The 26,328-nt window shown below is 41.8% G+C and overlaps 1 protein-coding gene across 6 annotated transcripts in view; it reads left to right on the top strand.

Annotated features, from left to right (window-relative positions):
* ARHGEF28 (Rho guanine nucleotide exchange factor 28) overlaps nucleotides 1-26,328 on the top strand; it is a 125,103-nt gene that overhangs the window by 41,496 nt on the left and 57,279 nt on the right. For 3 of the 6 annotated variants that reach the window (XM_069776615.1, XM_069776616.1, XM_069776617.1), the window contains 5 exons: nucleotides 680-863; nucleotides 2,135-2,315; nucleotides 5,652-5,724; nucleotides 9,738-9,784; nucleotides 11,329-11,389. In XM_069776615.1, coding sequence (XP_069632716.1) covers nucleotides 680-863; nucleotides 2,135-2,315; nucleotides 5,652-5,724; nucleotides 9,738-9,784; nucleotides 11,329-11,389 — 546 coding nt within the window. Of the gene's footprint in view, nucleotides 1-679; nucleotides 864-1,929; nucleotides 1,947-2,134; nucleotides 2,316-5,651; nucleotides 5,725-9,737; nucleotides 9,785-11,328; nucleotides 11,390-24,603; nucleotides 24,843-26,328 lie in introns of those variants that run through there. The other 3 variants (XM_069776618.1, XM_069776620.1, XM_069776619.1) reach the window with 3 other exon arrangements.

Genomic DNA, 26,328 nt, shown 5'->3' with positions numbered 1-26,328 from the left:
GAGAATCAGCATCTAGTGATTAAGTCATCATTGTGTACTCTTTTATTTTAAGCTTCATCCAGCTGAGCTTGATGATTATGTGCTGAAAAGTGGAGAGGAAGTATTGGCAGGTGAGGTCACCTTTCTGAAAAGAGAGATACAAGAATTATCCTCTATATTTTACCCACATGTGTGTTAGCTGACGGCTCACTGTGCTTCTAAGGATCTCTTACTGTGCTGATAAGTAGCCTGCCTTGAAAAATCACACACTTTTTTTTTTGTTTTTTAAATTTATATACTTGGCCATGCTGCCAGGTGTTTTGTGTTGCTGAGGCAATGCAAAGCAGCTGGAAAATTGCCTCTTAACTACCTTCTACAGTATAGTGGGGCATCTCTTGTGCTCAAAGCTGCTATACCATATACAGAGAGAGAAATACTGAGATTATCTAATTCAAACTGTTTTCTTTGACTGCTGAAATTAGATGGTATTTGGATATCCTAGTTTAGGTCCACATATGCAAGTAAATATCTAACTCTGTTGATTTCAGTGAAATATGGATTCTGCCAAAGTACTTTTGTAGGTCTGAACCTTAGCTGTGATATTTCTGCAGATGATAACAAGTTTCTTTTGATGCTTCCTAGCCAATAAAATGCTGGGTTTTGTTGCTGATTATTGTGTTTGTTTGCTGTGTTTTTTCAGAGCCGAAACATAAAGAAACTCTTCTCCACCTTGTAATGAAATTGGGGTTGGTTAAGCTTTCGCAGTTCTTAGCAGCCCAGCCTGGAGGGTCATCAGCATTAGCATTACCTAATGAGGATGGAGCAACACCATTAGATTTGGCTTTACAAAACGGGCACTCCAAACTTGTTGAGGTCTTCACAAAGTGAGTATAACGGTTTGTTGCTTCCTCTGAAAAAATCCTATCAGTTAAGGCATATGGGGAGTACTGTCATTTTTCTCAAGAGTTGCATATTTTGTGTTGGTTTCTGTTGCTTTTTGCCATTATTACCATTTTGAGTGGTGAACTTGTATTTACAATTAATGGAAGTTTATGATTTGCATCCTTCGTTACATTTGCAAGTCAATTAATAGTCAGTTAAGTGACAGAAGACCAGCTGCACCGTCAGGTACCTCTCCCAGCACTATTGCAGCTGAATCCCAACACATTACCAGCAAGTAAAGACATCCCTTGAAATATATATAGAGAAATATTTACTTTTAGACAGAACCATAGGACCTGACTTTCACAAAACCTCAGCAGACTTTGTGACCCCTGTAAAGCTCAGGTTTGAGTGAATAAGGGAGAGCCAGCAGCAAAGCCAGTGCTATGAGCCTATTTTGCTGGCGAGCTGCCACACTGACTTAAAGGACAAGTGCTTTCTGGCGTGTTTTAGCTGTCTGGAGTTTCCTCTGTACGGACCTGAGGAGCTGTGTGGTGTGTATGTGTATGTGTCTTGGGGTGCCAAATGTTTAGCATCAGATGCCCCTTCTCGATGTTGGCTTTTCTTTGCAAATAGAAGTAGGCAAGAATTGGGTTACATTTTTATTTTGGCATGTGTCTCTTTCCGTTCTGGCTCCATGCGGTGTATAGTTTATGTGAGACTTATCCGTACTTCAGTTTGAAAAAAAAATACTTACAACACCGGTCCGGTACATTATGTTATGAATGTCTCATTTGTTTGTAAAGTCCAAACAATGCTGTATTCCCTTGAGATACTTTCTGTTTTTCACTGTCGTGGGATAACAAACCTGCTAGCTGCCAGTCATGTCCTACTGCTATATATGGCAACATTAACAGGAAAAGGTACTATTGCTGATTTACAGCAATATGGAGAAATAGGTGTTGTCACGGCTTGCTCTTTCTGGCTTATTTTACTAGCGAGTAACCATCTAGAGCTGACATTCTCCCCCCCCCCCGCAATGACTAGAAGTAGCTGCATGTTCTTAGGCCTGAATGGAGTCATTGGTAAGTATTTGTTTGCCCAGCTGTGTTTTCAGTGGATGTTTCAGATTTTCTGCCTCCGGTTTTTGCAGCGGGTGCATTGGGATCCCAATGGGCCGTGCTGAAGGCGAGCAGGAAGCTCACTGCGGCCGTGCTTTTGTTCTACCTGTGTGCGGAGCATCTGCTTCGCTTTAAAGAGCGTGTTGTTCCAGTTCCCAGGGCGGTCACTCACCTGACATTTCAAGAGCGGAGATCAGCGACGGTGCTTGTGTGCAGTTTGTTCATTCATCAGGAGCTCTGACTCTGACATTTAGCCACACTGCACAGCACTTGCTGGAGTCAGATATTAAGCTCTTCAGAAAATACTTCTGGGACAGACCTCTTCTTTACCAGGTAGGTACCTATCCAGCTCGGGGCATTGTCACAGATTTTCTTCAATAATTTCCAGCTATAGACTCTTCAGGCTGGATTTGTTTTTCTTGAGTAGCCTTTTAGTTTAAGCTGCCTGTCTCATTAATGGCCAGCGTAATTGCAGGATTACTGTTGTGGGCTTCTACTTTGTGTAAGTGTAGCACATTGTACATGTGAAGCTGGAGGATAAGAGGTGTTGAGAACTTTATCAAAGCCTCCTTTACCTCCCAAGTTGTTTTTGAATCATTGTGCACTCTACAGAGAATATCCTTCCCTGAAATCTCTGTCTTTAATTGCACATATTTAATTAATATATTAAATATTTAATTTAGTTCCATTCTTTCATCTAGTAGTGTAATGCCTGGGAGCCTTTATCAAGAGCCAACCCCAGCCTGTTATTTATAGCAGAAATACAGAGTACAGACTTTTGCTATAGAGTTTAGTTATGGTGTAGTAGGTCTTATTTTACTTTTAAGATGTCTGGAGCACTGCTGTGATTTTCTTCAGGACATCTCTCAATTTCAGTAAAGTAAGGAGAACACTCGAAAGCGCAAGTTCTTTAATAGCAATGCAGGTGCTCACTTATGTTTTTAGATTGAGACTGTGTGACTATATAAAACTAGCAAACTAAAGCCACGCTAAAAATAGGCTTTTCTCTTTTTCTGATCTTAAAATTCAGCTTTTCTTTTCCATGCTTAACTTCAGGTTTCCTTATTTGTGCACTGATTTTCCTTGAGTTATCTTTATTGCATTCTGCATGTTTTTTTTTAACTTTGAACGTGACCCATGTGTTAACACAAAAACTTAATGCGTGATGTATTGTGTAGTCCTTATGTATAATCTCATGGAACTACACTGCCAAGATTTTGATTTGTTCCAATATGAAGAAGTTGTTCTGTGTTTGTAGCTTGCAGAATACCTACAATTTCTGTGTGGTTTTTCCATGGAAACAATTGTAAACCCAATAGCAAAACCAATATGGTAGTGAAGAATGCATTGTTATTTACATAGTTAGCTTTTTCTTGCACTCGTCAAATCCTTGTTCTTCTTTCAGTCTTTGAAATGAAAAAAGAAAATGTGGTATGTTAGATGTTTGTATGGCTTTCAGGGACAAAGACTCTTAAAGGCTGCAAAATTCTGCACTTGATATTTTCAGAAAAAGCCCTACTACCCTTCATCTGTGGGTTTCCCTTTTGCTCATTCCTCTGGTTGCAGCAGTCCAGAACCTCCATTGTGGGGACCCTCTGCCCAGTATCAGTGTTGCACTACTTTTAATAAAACAGAAATAAGCCAGAATAACTGGGAAGGTCACATGGTTTAGTTCACTTCCTGTACATTAGATATCATCCTGAAGTGTATGTGGAGGGATGATCAAACTGTCATGTTTAGACTATGTGATATGTCCAAAAGGTGAGGTGAAATTAATTTTCTTTCTGTTGCAAACAAGGACTGGCAGCCATTAGTTGGATCCAAAGCGTAAGGTGGGCATTAGGGATTTCACGATACATAGTCTTTTTAAAATAGAGGTAGAATTTATTGCTGTACTGGAGTATTCAGCTCATCTGCAGCAGACTAAGACTGTACATCTAGTTTATTGTATCTTGAGACTGCATAAATGACCACTTTGCTGTGTTAGGCTTGGGTCAGAAGACGTGTACGAAAGAGAAGGAGCTTCTCTCAGTTATAGTGGCATGCAGCATTGGATTTGTGTGCGTCAAATGGATGACTTAGAGAGCAGCACAAACTATTTTTGCATTCATGCAAGAAATCCCTATCTTTCTCAAGTATGTTCTTCAGTCCCTTGTCTGTGGGTTCTTCTAGTCCCTTGACTATTCCTTACAAGCCTAAAAGAGTAATGGGAAAAATTAAAACAAACAAGTTGTCGGTAAGCTAAAGTTACCCATACAGGAGCCATGCCTTCACTGGAAACCTTCAGGGGCCCTGCAGTTCAAAAAGTTTTTGTGGCTCCGCTAGGCGATACAAAGGACAGATTTCTGAAGATGATGAGGAAAAGCATGGAATTGCTGGAACTCTGTGCAACCTCCCTGGGGCAGAAACTGCCGGGGTGGTAGCAGGACCCGTCAGTGAGGCTGCGTGGTTCGTCGTGCGCTCCCAGCAGAGCCCTAAGCAGTGCGGGGATGTGATCCGTTTGGCTGTCTCGGTTGCTGGAGGCAGCACAGGCAGTGCAGGGGAGAGGTCCTCTGAGAGAGGAAAAGAAATCCAGGAACTAATGGACACATGTGAAGTGGTGTCAGGGTAATAAGGAAGAAGGAAGGCCAAACCAAATAATCCAAAATGAATAAGATAATTTCCGATAATTTAAGTATTTTTGTTGCCTGGTGGTGGACAGATTTAGTGGTTTCCCTAGGAGGAATTGGCTTATTTCTGCCTGATAGGTATGGGAATAGGCAAGTGTCTTGCGCACCAATAGACAAGCAGAGAAAAATGCAAGTAGCCCCACCGAGGCAGGGGATATAGCTAGCTTGACAGCTGCATGGCTTTCAAATCAGTTTGGGTGCAATATTCAGCCCAGAGTAATCTCTGAAGTTTTCTTTCGTATTCAGGTTACCATGCCTTTTCTCTGCTCTGGTAGATGGCAGATACACAGGCAACCTAATTAGAGGGAAGGACTAGAAGCAAGCAGCGTTGTGGATGAAACTACGCAAAAGGAGACATTTTCTCCTCCACCCTTTTGCTTATAATCTTTGAACATAATTGCTAAAATAAGGGACTGGATCTTAGGCTTGTCTTCCTTTTGAACAGGAGTGATACAGTCAGCGAGTGTGTCTGAGCGAGGGGTCAGCTCGGGCCAGGGACCATGGACGTGGAGAGGGAGCGGCTTCTCCCTTCCAGTCTGGGTTTGCCATATAGTCAGTGTTTAGTGCTGGTTTAGGCTCTTTGTATTGCCTATCTGTCAAAATTCCTCACTTTATAGGGATGCTTTCAAGGTTAACTAGGCTTCTGAACGGAGCTGTAGTGCAAAGCTGCTGTGCTGCTTTTCTCATAGAGAAGGAGTTTATAAACAATGAAGTAAGAATGTTAAATCTGATCCTTTAGATTCCTTGTGTATGGTAAGCAGGAGGTAATTTGTCTCTGTAGTTGAAAATATTTTATCAGTTTCCCTCTTGAGGAATTTGTATCGGTTTCCTCTGGAGGGTAACCGATAAAATACTCCGTGGAATTTCTGTCGATCGTTTCGTTTCAGCACTGCTTACAACACATATGTTTGCTAGTCTTTGATATTGTTTTTGAGTTTTCAGGTAAATGTCATGGGCATCAAATACAGTTACTGCCATTTTGATTTTTTTTTTTTAATAGAGTATTAATTCAAAACAAGTTGAGACAGTGGAAGGTCCAAAAATGCTCTGCAGTACAGCAAGCTCTGTAGAAGGTACAGTTTTTTATTCCATAATGTTGCAGTCTTAAAAAGCTCTGGAAAGTTGGCACAGATTCATACACTGTTTATTTATTCAGGAAGATCACATGTTTCATATGACATTAGAGACCTGTAAGTAGGCAACAGTGGAATAGGCAAGTCATACATTATGAGAGTTGTGTAAATTGTGATACTCCCTACAGAGCATCGGTTTTCCAATGTCAGACTGAAATTGTTCACAAAATATGATAGCATTTATAATGACTGGAAATGCCTTAACTAATTTTATTCTAAGAGCCAGGAAAATGTCAGAAGATTCCAGGAGAGGGCAGTGTTTAACTGAATGAACACTCCAGCCTGCAAATTCCAGTAAAGCCAAATAACCCAAGTTACAGAAGATAGGAGCAGAGTAACACTTTGTATGAATAGTTTTGGGATCCAGCCCAGAGTTCTTAATGTGGCAAAATTCCCATGTGTTTCAATTAGACATTCCATATTTTGGTGAGCGGTTTACCTCTGTAAGGGTTGTGGGACTGTGCTTGCTGATGGGAACGCTTTTTCATTACCAAAATACATCCCTGTGTACCTTGGAGCAAGCATCTCTTAGAGCTGAAAAGAAAAATCACAGAAAAAGGTCATTCTTCAGCATCAGAAGTATGACACTTTGGGTGTTTACATCTGATTGTTAGGAATTTATTAAAAGTTTGCATCAGTTGGCCCTTTGCTTATGTGGCTGGCGCTGTATATTTGGATGAAGCAGCAAGCTGAAGACTGTGACTTCTACAGGAGGCTTGGTCTTGCTCAGTGGCTGTGCTGGAGGCAGCCCTGCTGAGGGCAGCAGAAGTGTGAGCACCTGCATAAACTGCCGACAAGATCAGGACCAGACTGAGAGAGAGAAAAGGGACTGCAGTTCCAGATGGCATCAGCTAGTAACTTTAAGTGAATGGATAAAATGGGGACACAGTCGTTGTGTAGCTGGTGTTCAAACATGTAGGCTGCCATTGTTAGTGCTGGAAAAAGAGTTTTACACCCAACTTCTCCAGCAGTGTTCAGGCAACAAGTGTTCTGCCATTGGAAGGCAAAATTGCAGAGAAATGATAAGCAGTTGTTAGCAGTTGCAAACTAAGCATCCGTTACTGTAAGTATAAGTGGCAATTCACCATACAAGGTTTGTGCTTGACTTCGGTGACACAGTGTGCAAACGCATTGACTCTGGGTATTCATCTGAGTGCCGTACGCTGACCAGCCTGATCTTTATGCTGCTCCTCAGGGACGGAAAGTGAATATCCTGGATTGGTGGCACTACATGTGGCGGTAGCTTGGGCAATACAACTTCTAGGTGATGATTACTTTGATATTTTTCACTAAAAGCAGTTTTAATACAGGCTGACTTGGCACAAGCAGATAACAGACATTAGTGGATATTGATTACCCAGACAGAATCACCAGTTTGGGATGTCTAGTCTCATTTTGGGTCTGATTGTAAAGCTTCTTGTTCTCTTTTTATGCCAAAGATACTTGGCATAGGCACACCTACCTATTTGTGTTTTCAGTGAAGCTATACACTTTTGTGCCTTTATGCATGAGAGTTATTTTATGCCTGTTTTTTAAAAAAAAAAAACTCATTTCAGTTCAACAGCAAGAAAAGTATGCCGTGTTTTGGTAGTATCCAGGACCTATACAAACAAATTGCAGTAATCAAGCTTGCACATTTTACACTCTATGTTATCTACCTGTAGACATGAGGAGCCTGTAACTATTGTTTGTACGTTGATGGGCAGCAAAGTTTTTTAACTTTCTTGCGTTTTGCTACTGTCATTGGTTACCATATTTCTATAAATGAGACTTTTTTTTTTTTTTGGCCTCTTTCGCTAACCACCACCAAATCCAGATATGGAAAAATCATGAATGATCATTACTGGTGGCTAGTAGCCTGCCTTACACTCTCCATTTGCCAGCATTCAGGAGACCAAAAGAAATTTTTTCAAGACTGAGTTAAAAGTGTTGCTGCTAGAAGCAGAAATGGTATGAAATGATTGTCAGAGTACTTTTTACTACATTCTCAGTTGCATTTAGTGAACTCCTTTATAAAGTGACTGCTAAGCTCAGGACGTTAATTTGGTACATTCATGTCATGAAAGGATCTCCTTTAGATTTTAAAATTGCTGCCATTCCAAGAAGCAGTAACTACACACTTCTGGGTGGGCCTAAAGTCAAGATCAACAGACCTTTAAAACACAATTCTGTAAGAAGCCCTGAGCTGTTACCGAGTAGAGGTTGCTATAGCAGTATGTTGCTTCTTGTGAAATGCAATCATATGAAAGCAGTGGGTCAGTGTAAGGTGATGCTACTATCTTAGCAGTGGATCTCCCATAGCAACTTAATTAAATTCAAATACATGGTGTGATACATTATCCAGTGAGGATGCAGAACAAAAGGTGAAATAGATGGTATTTTGGCTAATTCAGTAGTTTGTGCTTTTTTTCTGTTTTCTGACCTTGAAATTCCATGCCCATGAGTTGACTGAATACTGTTATCTGGAGGATAAACCATGTGCTTCTACAGAATATTAGGTATAGAGCAAACAGCTTTTTATTTCTGAGAACTGTGAGACTGAATAATAATAATAATAATAATAATGCCAGCTGTATGGCAATACTTTAAAAAATATCTTCCCATTGAAGCTTTTAAAGTAAGTTTCTGCAGTTAAGTTACAGAAGAAATAGTCTGTTCCTTCTAGCAGAAAGGTGATGCCTGGGATGCTTTGACGGCACTAGCGATTTTGTGCTCTGTGATTGCACTGTTAGATGCAAGGGGAGGTATACATGTGACTGCTGCGGAAGGTTAATTAAAGAAGCTGGATTAACTAAAAATTAATGATCGAGATACTGATCAGCATGGACCCAGTCCTGACTCCTGCCAGTGTCTGGGGACACTGCTGAGGTCAGGGACAACAGGTGCACTGATTGCAGTGGGCCCATAATTGGGTCCCAGAACTTCATCTCACAGAGACTGCAAGTTAGGGTTGTCATTGTTGAAGATCGTGTGATTTAGGTAATAGGCAGCTGTCTTTGAATTGTTTTTCCAAAGATATATTGATACAGCTCTTTTTTAAAAAACTTGAGTATAGACTTGGTGCAATGCCAAGAAAGGACAGAGGTCCCAAAACCCCACATTCCTCAAGGCAGTCCCCCCAAAGCACCCTGTACTGGCTGCTGAGTCATACTTAGTTTAACTATTTGCTGGAGCTGGAGAATGGAGGGGGATTTGTGTATCTGAGAACAGATGTGAACCTTGAGTTGAAAGATTTAATATAAAATGAAATATACTTACCACCATAACTCTGGCTAAATAATTATTTAAGATATATTTACTAAATAATAACGTTCCTGGAAGCCTGAGTCATGCTGATGTTCATTTGCATTCCTGTAGCCAGATTACTCCTCTTTGCTGTTTCACAATAGTCCCTGAGGCTGCATTTGGGCAAAACTTGCAAAGCGTGGTCCTTGTTTTGCATGTGCTGTGTCCTTCCCCACAGCCCTGGGAAGAAACCATAAAAAAAAAAAAAAAAAAAGACTGACAGAATTGAAGTTATTTTTCACTTTTTGGAGTGAAAATGCAAGGTCTACTAATTTCAGAAAATGCATGAAGCCCCTGCAGAAGGAAAGCAGAGCCCAGTTGCTCTGCAGAGTTGGTGTGAGGCACAGTGCTAGAACTGTGGATTTTCTGAGCATGTGGGGGTTAATCTGCAGCTGGCTGACAAATCGCTGTGCTTGCCTAGCCTGAACATAACTGTGACAATAACATAGCACTTGTTGTGCATCCAGCTCGCACGCTGCCCACGGGAACGCTGCTGTGGGGAGATGCATGGGCTGCCCATGTCCATTGTTCTGGTTTGCCTGCCTGCTTGCCCGCTCCTTGTGTGTCCCCCCTCCTGTTCGAAAAAGGAGAGAGACCAGCAGCAGAAACCAAAGCAGACCCAAACTGAATTTGCTTGTTATTAAAGGCAGGAATCTTTGCTTTTACAGGTCCTGTGAACTTGGCATCTGATGAATTGTGCCAGGATGATATGAAGGTAAAGATTTCTCCTTATACAAATAGCTAAGCTTCATTTAGGTTGAGAAGCAGCAACCTCTGCTTGGCTATCTGAGTCCCTCCTAGAGCTAACAAGTAAATAAGGTGATTAATGCCTGCCAGACAACATTTCCTGCCTGTTCCTATCCTGGGGGATATAGTTACGTGTATAGATGATTATTATTTGATGGAACTTGTTATGTGGTTGTGGGCTGGAAGGCTAGGTTGGAGAAGCAAGCTCTGCTTTTGAACCAGAAAGCTCCTGTGTTTGTGGTGAACCTTAGTGCCTTCAGGGAGCTTGCAGCTCAGCTGCCAGTTTGGGGGGAGCACAACCTGTCTCACACAAGCTTCATCCTTGAGATGGCATGATGCATTACATCTGAGGAGCTGGTCTCTGAGAGAGACCTTGTGGGTAACTGAGTCCTTAACTGGACTTAACTGGGAAAAATGCTTGACGTAAAAAATAAGGCAGTTCCTGTTGTCTTCTACATGGAGGTATCTGACAGCTTTTGGGAGGGACCAATATTTGTGAGAAGTCCCATTATGGATAGTCAGTTCTATTTGATCTCTAGTCTTGTATTCTGCTATTTATGTATATGTATCTGTTTATAAAACCAGAAAATCCGTCTCAGTGGTTTTTTATCACCTTTTAAAGGAGGAGCTTGATTATTAGCTCAGCTGGGTGTGAAGCTAAAATAATGATTTAGGTTGAGAGAAACAAAACCTGGTAAAATCTGGCAAATCTGGTAAAGGTGGTATCTTCTCTATGGCCAATGACTCTTTGATTTTTTTTTTTTTTTTTAAATAACATTCAAATTTAGTGGAATGTTGTTGGACTGCCACTTTTGTTAGGTCATTATTATAAAAGTGATGACCTCTTTAGTTTTGTTTTTTTTAATTGCCAGCTGTGCAGAAGATTGACCATTTGTTTCAGATTCACATGTTGCTATTGTAATCTAAGTCATCTCAGAATTATATCTCTGCAATATACATGCATTTTGGAGTCTATGTTGAAAATGTACGTTGGGGCAGAGTGTTGCAGCTCACGAGTCTTGCTGGGCTAAAAGGGTTCTGGTACCACATTGACTGTCTCTTGTTTTGATCTAGCAGAAAGACTGTAGTTGACTATATAAAGAATGAACTGACCTTTGATATTTCTACAGGTGTGAACAGGTCAGGCTTTAGAGAAGGAGGCATCTTACATACATTCCTCTTTCCTTCAAAACACTGCATATTGACTAGTCAGGGCACAGTTAAACTTTGTAAGAGAAGAGCAGGCTGAAAACTGGAGTTTGCATGAAAAGTGAGATATGGTTTTGTCACTTCTTTGATTGTGTTTAGAGTTTGAGTCCATAGGGTTCATGTGCATATCTTGGAGCCTGAGTGGCATGCCGTATCTGTTGCATTTATTAAAATGGCTAAAATTAAGTGACTGCTGCTTGATAGTGTTTGAATTGAATTCTGAAAGCCTATAGCACAGCTTGTAACTAAGCACAAATGCAACTATTTGTCTTCAAAGATATAGCTCAAATTTTCTGTTTCTAGCCTTTCCGAGACTCTGTGGTTCCTGCTAAAGAAAATGAAGATCATGTCCTGTTGAGCATAGGTAAGAAATAATTAATCATTTTGACTTCCCCAAAGCCATTGAGATACACTGTGATGACAAATACACACAAGGTAGTTTCTTTAAAAGAGGTGAAGGTCATTGACATTGCAGCCTAGCTTGGCAGAAGATCAGTAAATTATATCTATGTCAGAGAGGGAACCTCTTTCAAAGCGTCTCTCATATAGATAGGTGGTGTATCCAACAGTATCATGATACCCTAGGATTTTTCAGTAGTATGTTAACTGTTGTAGGAACAGCATTCTTGAAAACAATTTCTAATAGAGCCAATATATGTGATTGAAGATGAAATGAAGCATGTAGAAATGTTTAGATGCCACAGCAGTGAGTGAGTTGTGGGGCTGTTAGGACAATATAGCTGGTTGCACTAGACAGTACATTTAGAGACTGAAACTCAAATGGAAAGGTGAGTATTTTAAGTTTGGGGAAAGCTCCAAGAACAATGTGCAAACATGGGCTCAGGCAAAGCACAGCAAGGCGGAAAAAAAGACAATGAGTAACTAAGCTCTGCCAGTGGGAGCTGCTGTGCCAGGCAGAGAGCTCCAGGCTGGCATCACTTGCCTGTGGTCCAGCGATGAGCTCAGAAAGAGCAGCCCAGATGGTGGCATTCAGACAACCCATATGCAAACTTTGTTGGCTGCAAAATGAAGAGTCACTCTGTGTGTGTGGAAAGGGAGAGGATATACGTGCATGAATGGGGGCAGTATATTTTAGAGGGAAATGAGCTGATGTAAACTCAGAGACACAGTTGTAAGATAAGAAGCTGGCAGATGATTTTAATAATCTCTCATTAAAATCATCATCTAGTTATCTATTTTTCTAGTCATTGTTATGCCAAATGCCTGTACTTCAACCATTTAATCATGTTTGTCTCACTCTCCCATCCAAGGAGTATGGGAGCTGCATAAGGGAATTGGGAGTAGTAGCAAAAATACTGGTATTCATAGTTATCCTGACTTTAGTGCTTTTGAGCATAGGATAGCGTAGCAGTCCTTGCCTTGCTCAAAAATGCAGTGCATGTACATGAGATGTTAGTGCCTGTATGATCAAATCTGTTTTGTCAAGCAAGACTGAAGTATTGGACTGTATCTCAGCGTAGGAGGGTGTGGAGCCATTGAGGAGTGATTATGGTTTGCTGATCTGAAGCCACATCTGCTGCAGTCTCTGCTCCAGTTATACCATCTGGAGGGAACATAAGGTAGCTTAAAATTTGACAGAATGGAAGTTCTCCACCCTGAAATTATAGCTGATATTTCTTTTTCTGACCCCTGAAATGCCTTTTCCTTCTAAGGCATCATTTGCACAGCGCTGGTTGTGACAGCTGGAATAGGAGCCAGGCGCTCTGGCTTCAGACCAGCTCAGTCTCCTCTAGGATGCTTGGATGGGCAGCTGCAGCAGATCCTGAGTCCTATGCAGGGAGCAAGCAAGCGACTTTGGCCATGGTTCATACTGTTAGGAGTGGCAGAGTGTATATTCTTAGAGGAGCTTTTGGGTGAAAAAAAAATGGTGAATTTGCATACAACTTCGAACAAGATTTAGGTGCTTAAAATTTTATTTGAATGTATTTTCTTAGGCATCTTATGTATGTATAAAGTAAAATTATAAATATTGATATAAATGTGTAGGAATACATATATCTGTACATATACAAGTGTATATAAATACTTTTTGTCCTAAGCACAGGCTCGGCTCTTATTAAACTAAGAAAAATTCCCCGTTGTACCTCTTACCTGAAAAAAACCCAGCCCACTTGCTCTCCCCTAAATTCTAATTACCTTGTAGTACATTTAAGAAGTTGACTTGTTTGTGGAGAAGCTGCAGCGAAATCGGGTCTGCTTGTATTAGAAGTACGACACCGTAACTGAGAACTTGGTTGCCCTATGTATGGACTGGAGCATTGACTCACTGCCGGCTGCACCATGGGCTCTCCTTGCCCATCTCTCAGTTACATACTCAAGTTGGCTGAAACGCTCGTAACATAGACATCCGATGGAATTTTGCCATTGACCTCAGCAAGGCCTGGAGGGCTTCCAGTCAGCACTGCATGTGAGATCTGATGGGGCTGAAGTGCAGGCTGGGGAGTGAGTGGGCTATCAGGCGTGCAATAAAAGGTGGAAGTGGGAAGGGATGAGGAAGGATGGAAATAGAGTTTGGTGACAACCAGAAATTTATAAGTTGACTTAAGCTGGTTTTGTTGGTTTATTTTAATGTAGAAATCCACGTATGTTCTAACCTGACTCGTATAACCATATTGCTTACTATTGTAGTTTTATTACCATGGATTCTTTTAAATTACTTTCAAAAAATTGTTTGCTTGGGAATGTTGTTAAACAGTGATGTTTTTGGCAGGAAGAGCACACAGTGGGGAATAAGGAGAGAAATGGAAATGGTTGTCAGTGGGGGAGAGCAAGAGGGAAAACAGCTAAGGGGGGTTGAGTGAAGAAGAATGAATAGAAACGAGCAAACTCTGGAATCTCACTAGGAAGTTGGATGCGTAAATCAAAGAGGACTTCTAAGGGTGAGAATGTGAGTACTCTTTGAATGGGTACAAACTGCCCCACTTCCACATCTCACTTCTTTTTCCATGTGGTTCTTGCTTTTAGACACCTTTACCAAAAATCAGTCTCATCATGGAAAGGTTTGCGTTGGAAGGGACCTTTGAAGAAACGTTGGCTCCTGGAAGGGCTCTGCTGTTCCTGCTCTCTGTTTTATTCCCCAGCCTGCCCTTTCAAGCATATTGACTATTTTGGCTCTTTCCCCATACCCAAGAAAGTTTTGGGAGTATCTTTGCAGGGATAGTCGCAACAGTCAGTTGGATGCTAAGAGTGTACCAGCTGTCCTTGCTCCCTGTTGTCTTCATCTTTGGGCTGGGACCTGGTTGCCTTAGGCACTGTTTGAGTCTTGTAGTTCAGTTTTAAGAATTCAGTTCAATTTTTTTCTCAAGAGGCTTCTTGTCCTCCAGGATTGCTGGAGAGCCCCTGGGGTCCCACCGCTGTGAGTGTCAGGGTGGGGGTGGTCCGATAAGAAGCCACATAAACTACAGATGATGGTTCTTGCATTTGCCATATTCAAGAATTGAAGGAATAGAAGTAAACTGTGGGGCACAACACTATGTTAGACCAGGCTGAATAGGGGGTTATATGGAGACTCCTGAGTTCAGTGCTAGTCACACCTGCCACTCTTCTTCCCCTTCTCTCTGTCTCCCCTGGAAATTGTTAGAGATCTGTTTTGTGGTTGGGGGCGGGGGAGGGGGGAAGAAAATATTTTTATTTTCACTGAAATAAAACACACTGGAAAGATTGAGAGACAAAAACAGTATCCAGTTGGGGAGAGTGAATGAAAGAAACAAAATGGAAAGCAACAAAAAAAAAGACTTTTTTTCCTTTCAATATTAAGCATATGTATTATTGCCAGGCATTGTCATCCTCAGAGTCTGCAACGCTGTACGTTTTGGGAGGGGGTTTAGGAGGTGACAGCTGAATGCTGTTACTGTTGGGCATGTGACAGTGTTAGCTGGGCATGTGTTTTTAAACATTTATAAATCCTTCCTGTTTTGCATAGCTGGTTTGGAAAGAGGATGTTCACAAGGCCATTTATACAGCTGCAAAAGTTTCTTTTTTCCAATAAGAAAAATCTAACCCCCAGTTTTTCTTCCAAGGAAATATAGCTTTTTTTTTTTTCCCCTAAACTTCAGGAAGGCAGGATGATGTTAATTTTTCAAAATATTTTCCCTGCTCTCCTAGTTACAGTGCCAATGACCTAGTGGTGTCTGTCTCATCTATTCTGTTTGCTCTGCTGGCAGTGAAAAAGTTCTGCAAGCCACGTTTTGCACTTCAAGAGATAAAAATACTGATGCCAAATTTTTGGCAGTTCACTGTATGTGACCAGGCAGCTACAAAACATTTTTAGTAGACTCTGCCCTTTGATTTTCATGGTTCCACAGAAGTCCCTGTTTAACCATAGATCAGTTTAAGGAACAGAACATAATGATCTTCTTCTCTGTGTAAACCAGTAGGGCTGCACTGTAATCTGCAGAAAAATCTGGTTTCAATGTTTCTGTTTTGTTCTTGGTTGGTAAAACTTAAAAAGGTGGGCTGTTTTAAGATAGAAAATAGCACTGTCCTTCTGTCTGGAGTCCTGCCTTTGCGCAGTTTTTGTTAGGTCTGTAAAATGATTAATTTTTCTACTTATTGCAGTCACATCTTTCGCTCCTTTTTTAGTGTTCATTTGCTTTTGGTTTTTGGTGGGCAGCATGTTTGCATTTGGAAGTGTTTTGAGTCAAGGTGTGCCTGTTTTGACACTGGAACTACAGGAAATAATTTAATGGTTATTGATACATAAAAGTGAAAGTTACATGTTAAGTGTTGCCTATTTGAGACAGTTACAAGAGTACGGTGATTAAGACTATGCAGATCTTTTCTGTTTGTGGTCATTTTTATCTTTTCCTGGCAGCTTTCAATCCTACCTTTTGCTTATGTATGTGTTAAGAGAGGTTGGGTGATCCAGCTGTAGCATTTCTAGTCCAGGAGCTGCAGACCTTTGCTTCAGTGTCTCTCCTTAACAGATTTACAGTAGGACCTTGGGCATGTTACTTATCTTTTCCCTGTGTCTCGGTTTTTCACCTGAAGCAAGGAACACCATAGAGAGTGAGGTGAGAAAGAGGCACTACAATACTTGGGTGATGGGAGATGCGCAAATATTCAGACTGGTTGTGCCGAAGAAGTTCTGAAAGGTCAGTTTGTGGTAAGGGAGGCTCTTTTAAAACCTCATTTTTAGTTGAAAGGTAGGTGGTCTGAAAATTGCAGAGAAAAATAATAGCTGAAGAAAACTGCAGTGTTATTGCTGCAGCTAATGACTGTGGCAATTGCACTCTGCCCTCTTTTACTGCAGCTTTCAGAGATCTTTATGTTGCTGCTTCTACTTTTGCAAAACCTTTACATGGTTCCTTGCACCTTGCAGAAGAGAGACTTAACTTGGGGTTGATCTGTCAGAGTCCCACCAGAAACAACCTTTAAACAACATTTAAACATGTCAGTAGTTTATTTCGGTAGATAAAACATATTCTCATTTGTTTGGACTGTCTAAACAGCTAAATATTGAAGACTGCAGAATAGTTGAGAGCTACAGAAGATGTAGGAAGTAAAGTCTTCCTGGGATGCGAGTCTGGACTGAGCTTAATTAAAAAGCAATGGACAAATCTGGAAGAAGCAGCATTAGGCACTAAAACAAGCTTGTTCTTGTTTCTTGGAGTTTCCTCCACTCTTGATTTTCTGAGACATTATAATTCAAGTTAACCTCAAAAGGAAGACAGAAAGAAAAATGAACAAGTTACAAACATGTGCTGTCTGGCTTCCCAGAACTTCTCCTCCTCCTCTGCCTAAAATCCAAAACAAATTTGCTCAACAAAGTAATCCTTCAAAAGAGGCTTTTTTCCCCTGATGTTTAAATAAGCTCTTTTGGCTGTCTTCTGCCTGGTCTCATTTCACGCTAACATAAATAAACAATCTGGGATATATCTGATGTCAAGTTACTCTTTAAATGTGAAATATAATCCAGAAATACATTGTGAAGAAAACAGTCATAGTCTTGCAAGTGCACACATGAACACATTTCTCAGCTTTCTTCCTCCTTGAGAGGCAGCCCTTCCCTTGAAGTCTTCCCTGGAACATGGAAAAATGGATTTTTTTAACGAGATGGGTCTTTGGTGAACTTTTTGGCGGTGCAGGCTGCCAGTGTAAGTGTAGACTCAACAACCAAGTCATTGGCGAAACTTCAGTAGAAGCGAGGCCCAAGTCAAACTTGGGTTAGCTTTCATGTGAGGCCATGTACGCTCTCCGTGTTGCCGGGGCTCGCGCAGGCCTCCATGGAGCTGAACCCAGGAAGAGATTTTTATTGACTCTAGCCCTTAGTTCTCAAGCTTTTGCAAATAAACTCAAGGGAGCTTTTCATCAGGGTGTGGGACAAAAAGCAATGAGCTTCCTGTCTGCATTTGTACTGCATATTCCAGCTAGTCTTTTGATGTGAATAGATACTGGACGAGGAGAGCATTTAGGCAAATTATCTCTTTATGTACTTTGTTGGAAGTACTTGGTGGTTGTTTCAAGAGTCAGGGCATACCGACCGCTGTCACGTGAAAGTAGTATTAATGGGTTTGTTATCCTAAATTGAGCTTGTTATCTTAAACCACATCAGGTGAATGGTGTGGTGAAAAAGGAACAAAAATACAAATCTGCAATCAGTCATGAACCAGACATCAGAAAGGTCTGAGTCAGAGGAATGCTGTGAAATCCTGACAGCAGGACAGTGAACTGGACAACATGAAGAGTTTGGGACAAAGCCTGAGATAATGCAATGTGTATGCCCACTGGCTCTTTGGACCTACATTGAGTCAGGACTGGGCAGAGGTTGTGTTTTTGCCTCAATTTTGTAAAAAATCTGAGCCCTTCTTCATCCCAGTCTTATGGGTGTCCTCCAAGTTGCAGTACTAGTATAGTTCATGCAAATCTGTTTCTCTTAAATTTTGAAAGGTGCATTGCTTTTTTAGATTATCAGAGAAGCAAGATTTAAGTACCAGCACTTACAAACAGTTGCTTTTCAAAAGAGGTAAGTATTGCTAATAGCTCTTTGAAGGATAATGCCTCATTCATTGACTATCACGAACATGGTATTTTTAGCATGAAAGTGTTATTCTCATTATAGCTGTTCTAACTGTAGTTGTCACCCTGGTTTCAAAGAAAACATTAAAAGGACAGCATTAAATATTAATTTCGTAATTCACATTGTAATTAGGAATATACCTGCAGGGGAATAGTGAGGAATTAGGCATAAATTCAGACAGCACAGTCACCTCTCAGTCTGGGTGGTTTGCAGCAGCACTGTGATTCCATGTGCCCTGTCTGGGGTTGGTAAAAGGATATAGCCATGAGGCGGTAAATGCAGTGGAGCATAAAAACTCTTGGACTGGCAGTCTAGTTTAAAGCAATCCAGAAACTGGTGCACACAAACTGACTCTGCTTCTCTTGCAGCCTGCCATCACTGTGCACTGTTTCAGTAAACTTGGGGGCCTGTAGAACAGCATTTTTGGAGATGGGTAGGGTGGCCTGCTGCTCTCAGTAGTGTGTCTGTGAAGGCAGCAGCTGTTCTGTGTTCATTTCCAGGCTAGTGTCCAAGAAACTGCACAAATAAGTCAATGAAAAATTGACCCAAATTTATAGTACTGTATTGTTCTTTTGTACTTTTCATTAATATTTCTGGTATCTGTCTACACAGCATCTATAGGAGACACTTGTTACAGAAAAGGGGTCTCTACTGTGGATGGGTTTCATCATCAGCTGTTTGAATGGAAGAGTGGAGAACACCTGCATGAGGGGAGGTGCGAGTGGGAGGTTTGGGGTCTGGAGGGGTCAGGGCCATTTAATCTTGTGTCAGAATGGGCCTAGGTTTGACACCTGAATTTACCCAGGACTAAGCTTTTCTGGGAGAGCAAAATCTGCCACTTTAAACTGGTAGTGGGAGGAAGAGGCTCTGCGATGCTGAGCACTAATTATCTTTCATCCTGTTGAAATCTGTGGCTTCATTAGGGTTGAAATGGTGGACAGCAGGTGTATTTGGAATGGAAAGTGTGCAGTGCAAGAAACTCCCCGTTCTTCTTTCCCCTGCCCTGCTCCTTGCCCTTCCTAGCCCTGTCCTCCTGGGGGTGATGTGGGATGGGGAGCCTGCCACAGAGCACTAGTGAGAGAGATGGGATCCACCAAACACTGTCGTACGTTGGGCAGTGATGATGGCCTGCCTGGACCTTTTGGGATCCGCTGCTGAACAGTTTAAATCCCAAGCTGCTATGTTACTTGTGGGAGGCCTCTGTTCACAAAATATGGAAATAAACGAGCCAGTTCCCTAAACTGAATGCATGAATGACCCATCAGAAATTTAGCAATAAGGAAGATCATAAAAACAAGGTGGGAGGTCATCTACCAAGATCTTAAGGATCTGGGCTTGGTTCTGTGTTTTTCAATGATTGGTTCATCAATGATTTGGGGAAGGGAGAGTGGGAGAATAGTGATGTGGCAAAGTTTTTCTGACTATTCCAGTATAAACTTTCCTAAGAAAGACCCAGATCTTTGGTAGAGAAGAGAGGTAGTAAAAATAATGTGTGTGACAAGTTATCCTATGAGACCTGTGAGGCTGTTGCTGACAACAGTATGCACAGCCATGATGTCATCATTGTGGGCAGGTGGAAAGTGTTAAGAGTTGGCGGGTACTTGGTATCTGGGATCTGGTTGGTAGCATTTTGCTTTTAAGTGCCTTTAATTCACATTTGCTGAGTTTTCAACACAGTTGTTAAGTCTAATATAGGGTAATGCAGGTATTTTTTCTGTGTACAAAGATCAGATTTTTGTCTGTGCTGATCCTCTCTATGGGAAGATATGCTCTAATTAGTAAAAACAATGGAGTGAAGAAGGTGGGAAAGCCACGTGTGCCTGTGGGTCACAGACGCTGGTGGAGAAGATCACCTAGCCCTTTCTACACCATCTTTCCTTGTCAGAGCCTTCTCTGCAGCTTTGGGAAATGATTGCAGGCTCTGCTGGTCCTGGGGCAGAACCAAGCTGGAAGGAATGAACTTCATGCCTAATTTCAGGTGAGACTCTGCCCAGAGCAAACTGGGCAGGGAATTTTTGGCAGAGCCATTGTTCAGGCAGCTCTTCTCTCACCTGTGTCCAACAGTGACCCTCTCCAGCCCTGTTTCTGGAGTCGGTAGCCCTGCTTTCCCTCCCATGTACATCCCTTCTCCATCTGGGGAGGGGGCTGTGGTGAGTTGACCCTGGCTGGACACCAGGTGCCCACGAAAGCCGTTCTATCACTCCCCACCCCCGCAGCTGGACGGGGGAGAGAAAATACAACAAAGGGCTTGTGGGTTGAGATAAGGACAGGAGAGATCACTCACCAATTACTGTCATGGGCAAAACAGACTCAACTTGGGGAAAATTAACTCAGTTTATTACCGATCAACCAGAGTAGGGTAATGAGAAATAAACCCAAATCTCAGAACACCTTCCCTCCACCCCTGCCTTCTTCCCGGGCACAACTTCACTCCCGGATTCTCTACCTGCCCCCCCGAGCGGCACAGGGGGACAGGGTGGGGTTTATGGTCAGTTCATCACATGTTATCTCTGCCACTTCATCCTCCTCTGGGGCAGGACTCCTCACTCTTCCCCTGCTCCAGCGTGGGGTCCCTCCCACAGGAGACAGTCCTCCACAAACTTCTCCAACGTGGGTCCATCCCACAGGCTGCAGTTCTTCACGAACTGCTCCAGCATGGGTCCTTTCCACAGCATGCAGTCGTTCAGGAGGACACTGCTCCAGCGTGGGTCCCCCACGGGGTCACAAGTCCTGCCAGAAAACCTGCACCGTGGGCTCCTCTCTCCACGGATCCACAGCTCCTGCCAGGAGCCTGCTCCAGTGCAGACTTCCCACGGGGTCACAGCCTCCTTCAGACATCCACCTGCTCTGGCGTGGGGTCCTCCACAGGCTGCAGGTGGATATCTGCTCCACCGTGGACCTCCCTGGGCTGCAGGGGGACAGCCTGCCTCACCATGGTCTTCACCACGGGCTGCAGGGGAATCTCTGTTCCGGCGCCTGGAGCACCTCCACCCCCTCCTTCTTCACTGACCTGGGGGTCTGCAGGGTTGTTTCTCTCACATATCCTCACTCCTCTCTCCCAGCTGCTGCTGCACAGCAGTTTTTTTTCCCTTTCTTAAATATGTGATCCCAGAGGCACTACCACTATCGCTGATGGGCTCAGCCTTGTCTGGCAGCAGGTCTGTCTTAGAGCCGGCTGGTATGGGCTCTGTCGGACATGGGGGAAGCTTCCAGCAGCTTCTCACAGAAGCCACCCCTGTAACCAACCCCCCTCCCCCCCCCAACCCTTGCCACAGAAACCCAATACAGGGGCACTGGACCCAGAGGGGTTGTCTCCTGGTCTGCCTGAGAGAGTGAGCTGCCAGCCCATGGTTTAGAGGTGTTTGGGGAGAAGGAGCCCACCCGCTCAGCGCCGCGGGGCTGTGCTGGGGAGGTGACAGTGCCGTTCCACAGAGACTGCGGATGCTGGTGACATTCCTCTGCTTCCTTCCATCTTGCCACAAGCCACGGGAATGGTCAGACAATAGACAATAGACTGTAATATCTCTCAAAAACATATCATACGGATGTGTTTTGGCAAGCACTGGGTGAAAGAATTTAAGGCATTACATTATTTATCAAAAGCATTAGCCTTAGGTAATGCACACAAAACCCCCATTTGTTCTTTATCTTCACATCTATACCTTGTTATACATAATGGAAAACAATTTTTCAGTGGAGAGTAAGGTTAATATTTTTCAGCTAGAAAGCACGTTTTATCTCATGAGCTGCCGGATCTCTGTGCCAGCTGCATGCAAATGCCCCACTTTGGAAATAAAGAGTGGCAGGTGAAAAGTGCGTTGGATCATCCCACAAAGTGCAAGAATGGGGAAGAAAAATATTTTTAGCCAAAGACTTTAAGGCAAAGCCCTTCTTTGTGGCAAAAAACAGCATGAGGTCTTTCATGGCTGCATAAAGGAGTTTTACAAACTAGAAAAAAATAATCTTTCACAAGGCCCGAACACAGCAAATAAAGTGAGTGATATTCAATTAACCCTTCAGAAATCGGGGTTAAGGTTAATAATTTATCTGCGCTTTCAGACTGCCATTGACAAATTCCCGTGCAAGATCCTATTCAAGGGGAGATTGCAGCAAGTGGGTGAAAAGCCTAAGAACTTGGCCAAGAAGCAGAGGCTAAATGGTAGGAGTACATGATCAGGTTTTTATCACAGCAGAAATTTAGTAGCTGGATTCTCCAAGTGTTATGTAATAGGGCTGCTGCTGAAAAATTATTTAACAATCCTTTATTACTCATTTGTATTAGAAGGTCTAAATGAAAGCTGCTAGTTTAAGGGAGGGAGCAGGCAATAACTGAGCAGTCAGTGAAAACATTTATGCAGCATACAGAGGTCATTCAGGACAGTAAATGTCTTGGCATGTAAAGTATTTTAATGCCATTAAATACATTGGCTGCATTTCCGCATTGTGAGTGTTTTGTTCGGTTCTAGTTATTCCTCCCTGGACTAAACAGAAGTCCAGGAAGACCAATGGGAGTGAGTAAGTGTATTTTAGTTGAATGTATAAGTGAAAAAAGCCAGATTCGGTCAATTTACGGAAAAGATGCACAAATGGAGATCTCACAGAAGTAAGCAAAATTTACCATTTCTCATAAAGTAGAATGAAGGAATAATTGCTAAAATCAAAAGGTGAGAAATTTTAAAGCCAGTGTAAAACAGCTCGAGTGCTGCCTTTTGTATGCATCTGAAATTAAGACTTTATGGTGGTTGGTGTTAAATACATCCGCTGAGTGAGAGAGCACACTTGGGTAGGGAAAATTGCTGCACAAAGAGGAAATCTTTTGTGTTGGAGCAGTTGGGAAGACATTTCCTAAGCAAGCAAGTTATCCAACAAATATGCTCTGTCCTTTCCTTTTCTTTCAAACCGTGGCCACGACGGGAGACATGCGAGTGCCCTGGATGGTGTGCAGGTGGGAAGGTGTACGTCAACGCCTGCATTCCCGTATGCCCAGGGGATTTATCAGTGCAATTTGAACCTGACATTCCAGGGAGTGAAGGTATTTTGAAGTGGATGCTTAAAGCATGGATTTATATCCTCTCTGTATTTTCAGTCATCCATTGTCTGTTGTAATTCCCTGGGGCTGTTAATTATATATATAAATCAAACAAAGTCTATGGGAGTGTCTAATATTTAAAGTGAAAGTCTAAGGCTTCCAGCATCTGGGGCAAATTATTCTTTTCAGGCCTAACAAAGCTGGCAGAACTTCAGTTAAGGGAAGGGCAGAACAATGATGTGTTTCAACTGTGTTTTATGTAATTTGTGCACTTTATGAAGTGCTTGTATAATAATTACTTTATCCCTGAAAACCTGATAGATATTTTTCTAATGGGTTTTGAATTAAATTTGCATTTGAATTACATTATTTTCTTTCAACAAATACATTGTTATCTCAGACTAAAATGTGGATTGAGGAATCACTTGAAACATAATACAGAAGTAGCGCTGCAGATCTCAGCAGCCTGAAAAATAATTGAAGTGAAGTAAGGAATGTTAACAAGCTTGTCATCATCTTCCAAAAACTGACATTTAAGCTGATCCACATTCCCTCTCCTCCTTTATGTGGAATACAAAAACACATACATTGTGGGGTAACAAAAACAAATGTTTGGTGGAGTTGGTTAAGAAACGGTGGACATGTTATTTTTGTATTAGCTCTTGTATAGCCACATTTGAGTGTGTTTAAAAAAAATGTAGTTTCTGTAGTGTAAAGATGTTGGGGGAAGGGATAATGAGTTCCTACTGAATACTAATTGCCTACGAGTTGTTCGGGGAGACTGTATAAGAATGGAGGATTTGTTGTAAATTAGTCACTAGCTGTATTGTGCATTGCTGTGAGGTTAGACCAGAGCTGTAAGGGTGCCAGCTTTACAAAATCCTTACGATTCACTGTCTAACTTGGTGACTGTGTGAAGGAGAAAATACTATTCAGACTAAGTATTATTGGAAGGAGAGCTCCTCTAGTGACAGTGTAATCTTGCTTTATAACACTTAAGCTTTAAGCTCATTTAGGCTAGAAAGATGAGAGCGACAGATTTTGAGTAGGTTATCGCTGCTTTTCCAGCTGCAACATCCCAAGGTCTGCCAAAGTTGTAAATGCTGAGAGGAGGGGTATTGCTCTGCAGTAATATAGGGTCCAGCAGATTGATTAATGCTCTTAGATTACTGTCACTCTTTGGCTTCTTTAATTCCAGCATTTTGCCTGTCCTTAATTTGAGAGTCCTTGTAAACCCTACTTTTAACATGGAAACAAAGCTTTGAAAAAGCCTGCAATAGTTTGTTTACTTTTGAGAAGTATTTTCTCATTCCTTACTTGGCTCCTATTGTTTTCATTTACATCAAAATGGAAAGGTGAGTTAATGATTCATTGGCACACAGTGACCTTTCAAATAGCTTTGGACCACGATGCAACAGCTCCACTCGAAGCTCTCATACTTTAACCTCCTTGCTTCTGCCTTAATATTTGCAGCCTGAGCTGTCTACATGCCTGGACGCCTGAAGAGAGCAAACATTTACAGCTTCTCCCTCCCCTGTGTTTAGTGGGCAATTTGATCCTTCTTTGTCCATTCCTTTATTTTACATCACTCTTAGACTTGACTTGCTATTGAGAACAACAAAGTGCAACTTTGGGAATCGACTGTCTGTTTATTTAGCACAAAAATGGACTCAGACTCTGATTCACCTTTTAATTACTCTTGGCCTTCCTTACCTAAAATGAGGATTCGAAGAAGGGCATCCAAACCAGGTAGAAAAAGCTGTCTTCTTTTAAATGACTCTCACTTAATAGCTCTGCCTCCTTTTCATTGTCTGGTTGTGTGCAGGTGGCTATAAACAGCTCGCGTGAGGTGGATTTTCTTTCTATCAAAAGCTACCTCACTGTTGGTTATGCTTTTGTAGATAACGGTGTTGGAATTTGTTAAGTAAGAAGAAAGTGTTTTCTCCAAATGATGTACTGTTCTTTAAAATTGTTTTTATGTCTTTACTCTCTTAGGTCTTTTTTTTCTTCTGGTTGCATATGTAGCTCTCACTCAGCAGCTCTGACACCCCGGGAGCTGCACGGCACAGCAGTGGCTGCAGAAAGCTCTGCTGGTTACAGTTGTTTTCATTTAGGGACAACTTGGTAGTTCAAATATGCCTCAAAACCTAACAGGATTTTTTTTTTTTAAATTGTGTACAAAAATCTTACCAGAATGAAGAGGGAAATCTTTTGCTTTCTGTAAAACAAAGCGGAAGAGTCAGTTACTCTCTTTGGTGGCAGGATCAGTTACTGTCTTTGCACAGTTAGACATTGTGCTCCTTTGTGGAGAAGTCTTTGGGAGGTAAGCATTATAAATGTTGTCAGTATGATAAAAAGGGTTTTAAGGAGCTTGAAAGGCACTGACCAGCAAGTTTATGTTAGGAAGAATTATCATTGAAAGCTTTAATGAGGAAAGATAAATTTTTACTACATTTAAAAGCAAAGAAATGAAGAGAATGGCAAAAAATGTAATCTGTGCTTCCTTCCATAAAATTGCTTTTTTGTGTTTCAGAAAGGGGAAAAACCAAATAAGGGAACTAAGATCCATCAGTGTCATTAAAGTCAATGAGCCAGGAGAATTGTGTTTACACAGACTGCGATTTTGACCTAGTTTTAGAGTGAAAAATGTGTACAGAATGCACACTTTAACATGCAGAACACTTTATGAACTTTTTACTTTTATTCATGGGGAAATCTAATATGTCCCAAGTGCATAGGAGTTTCTGCAATGTGTATGGAGGCACATGCAATTTGCAAAGAAGATGAAATGGGTTGCAAGTTGCATCGTGTGTGTTCTTTCCATCTCTCATTAGGACTCGTTTTATCTGTAAATGCTGTAAAGCTGCGCACCCATCCTTGATGGCACTTTTGTTGTTATTTATTTTACCTTTAGACAGCTTTTTTTTTTTTTAAGGCTTCACCTGTCGTAAAGAACTGTATACAGATCTGGTGTTTGCATGTTATAGTATTGCATCTTGTTTCCCATCCGTGTTAATAGTATACCGAGACATGTGGCTTGTATGCACAGCTGACCATATATGTGGGTTTGTTGCAGCAAGAAGGTGCTCTTGGGTGCATGTGCATGTTTTAGTGGTAAAGTCCAAGGGTTCACTTGTGCTTGGAGAATTGAAATCCTGGCTGACCACAGGGTGGGAGAAGTGCCTCTGCAGGGGGTACAGCAGGCTCGTGATCTACGCTCATGTTCTATGTTTTT

The sequence above is a fragment of the Haliaeetus albicilla genome, chromosome Z, assembly GCF_947461875.1.
Source record: "Haliaeetus albicilla chromosome Z, bHalAlb1.1, whole genome shotgun sequence".
Lineage (NCBI taxonomy): Eukaryota > Metazoa > Chordata > Aves > Accipitriformes > Accipitridae > Haliaeetus > Haliaeetus albicilla.
Note: the sequence above shows the minus strand (reverse complement) of the source record. Positions and strands in the feature narration are given on the sequence as shown.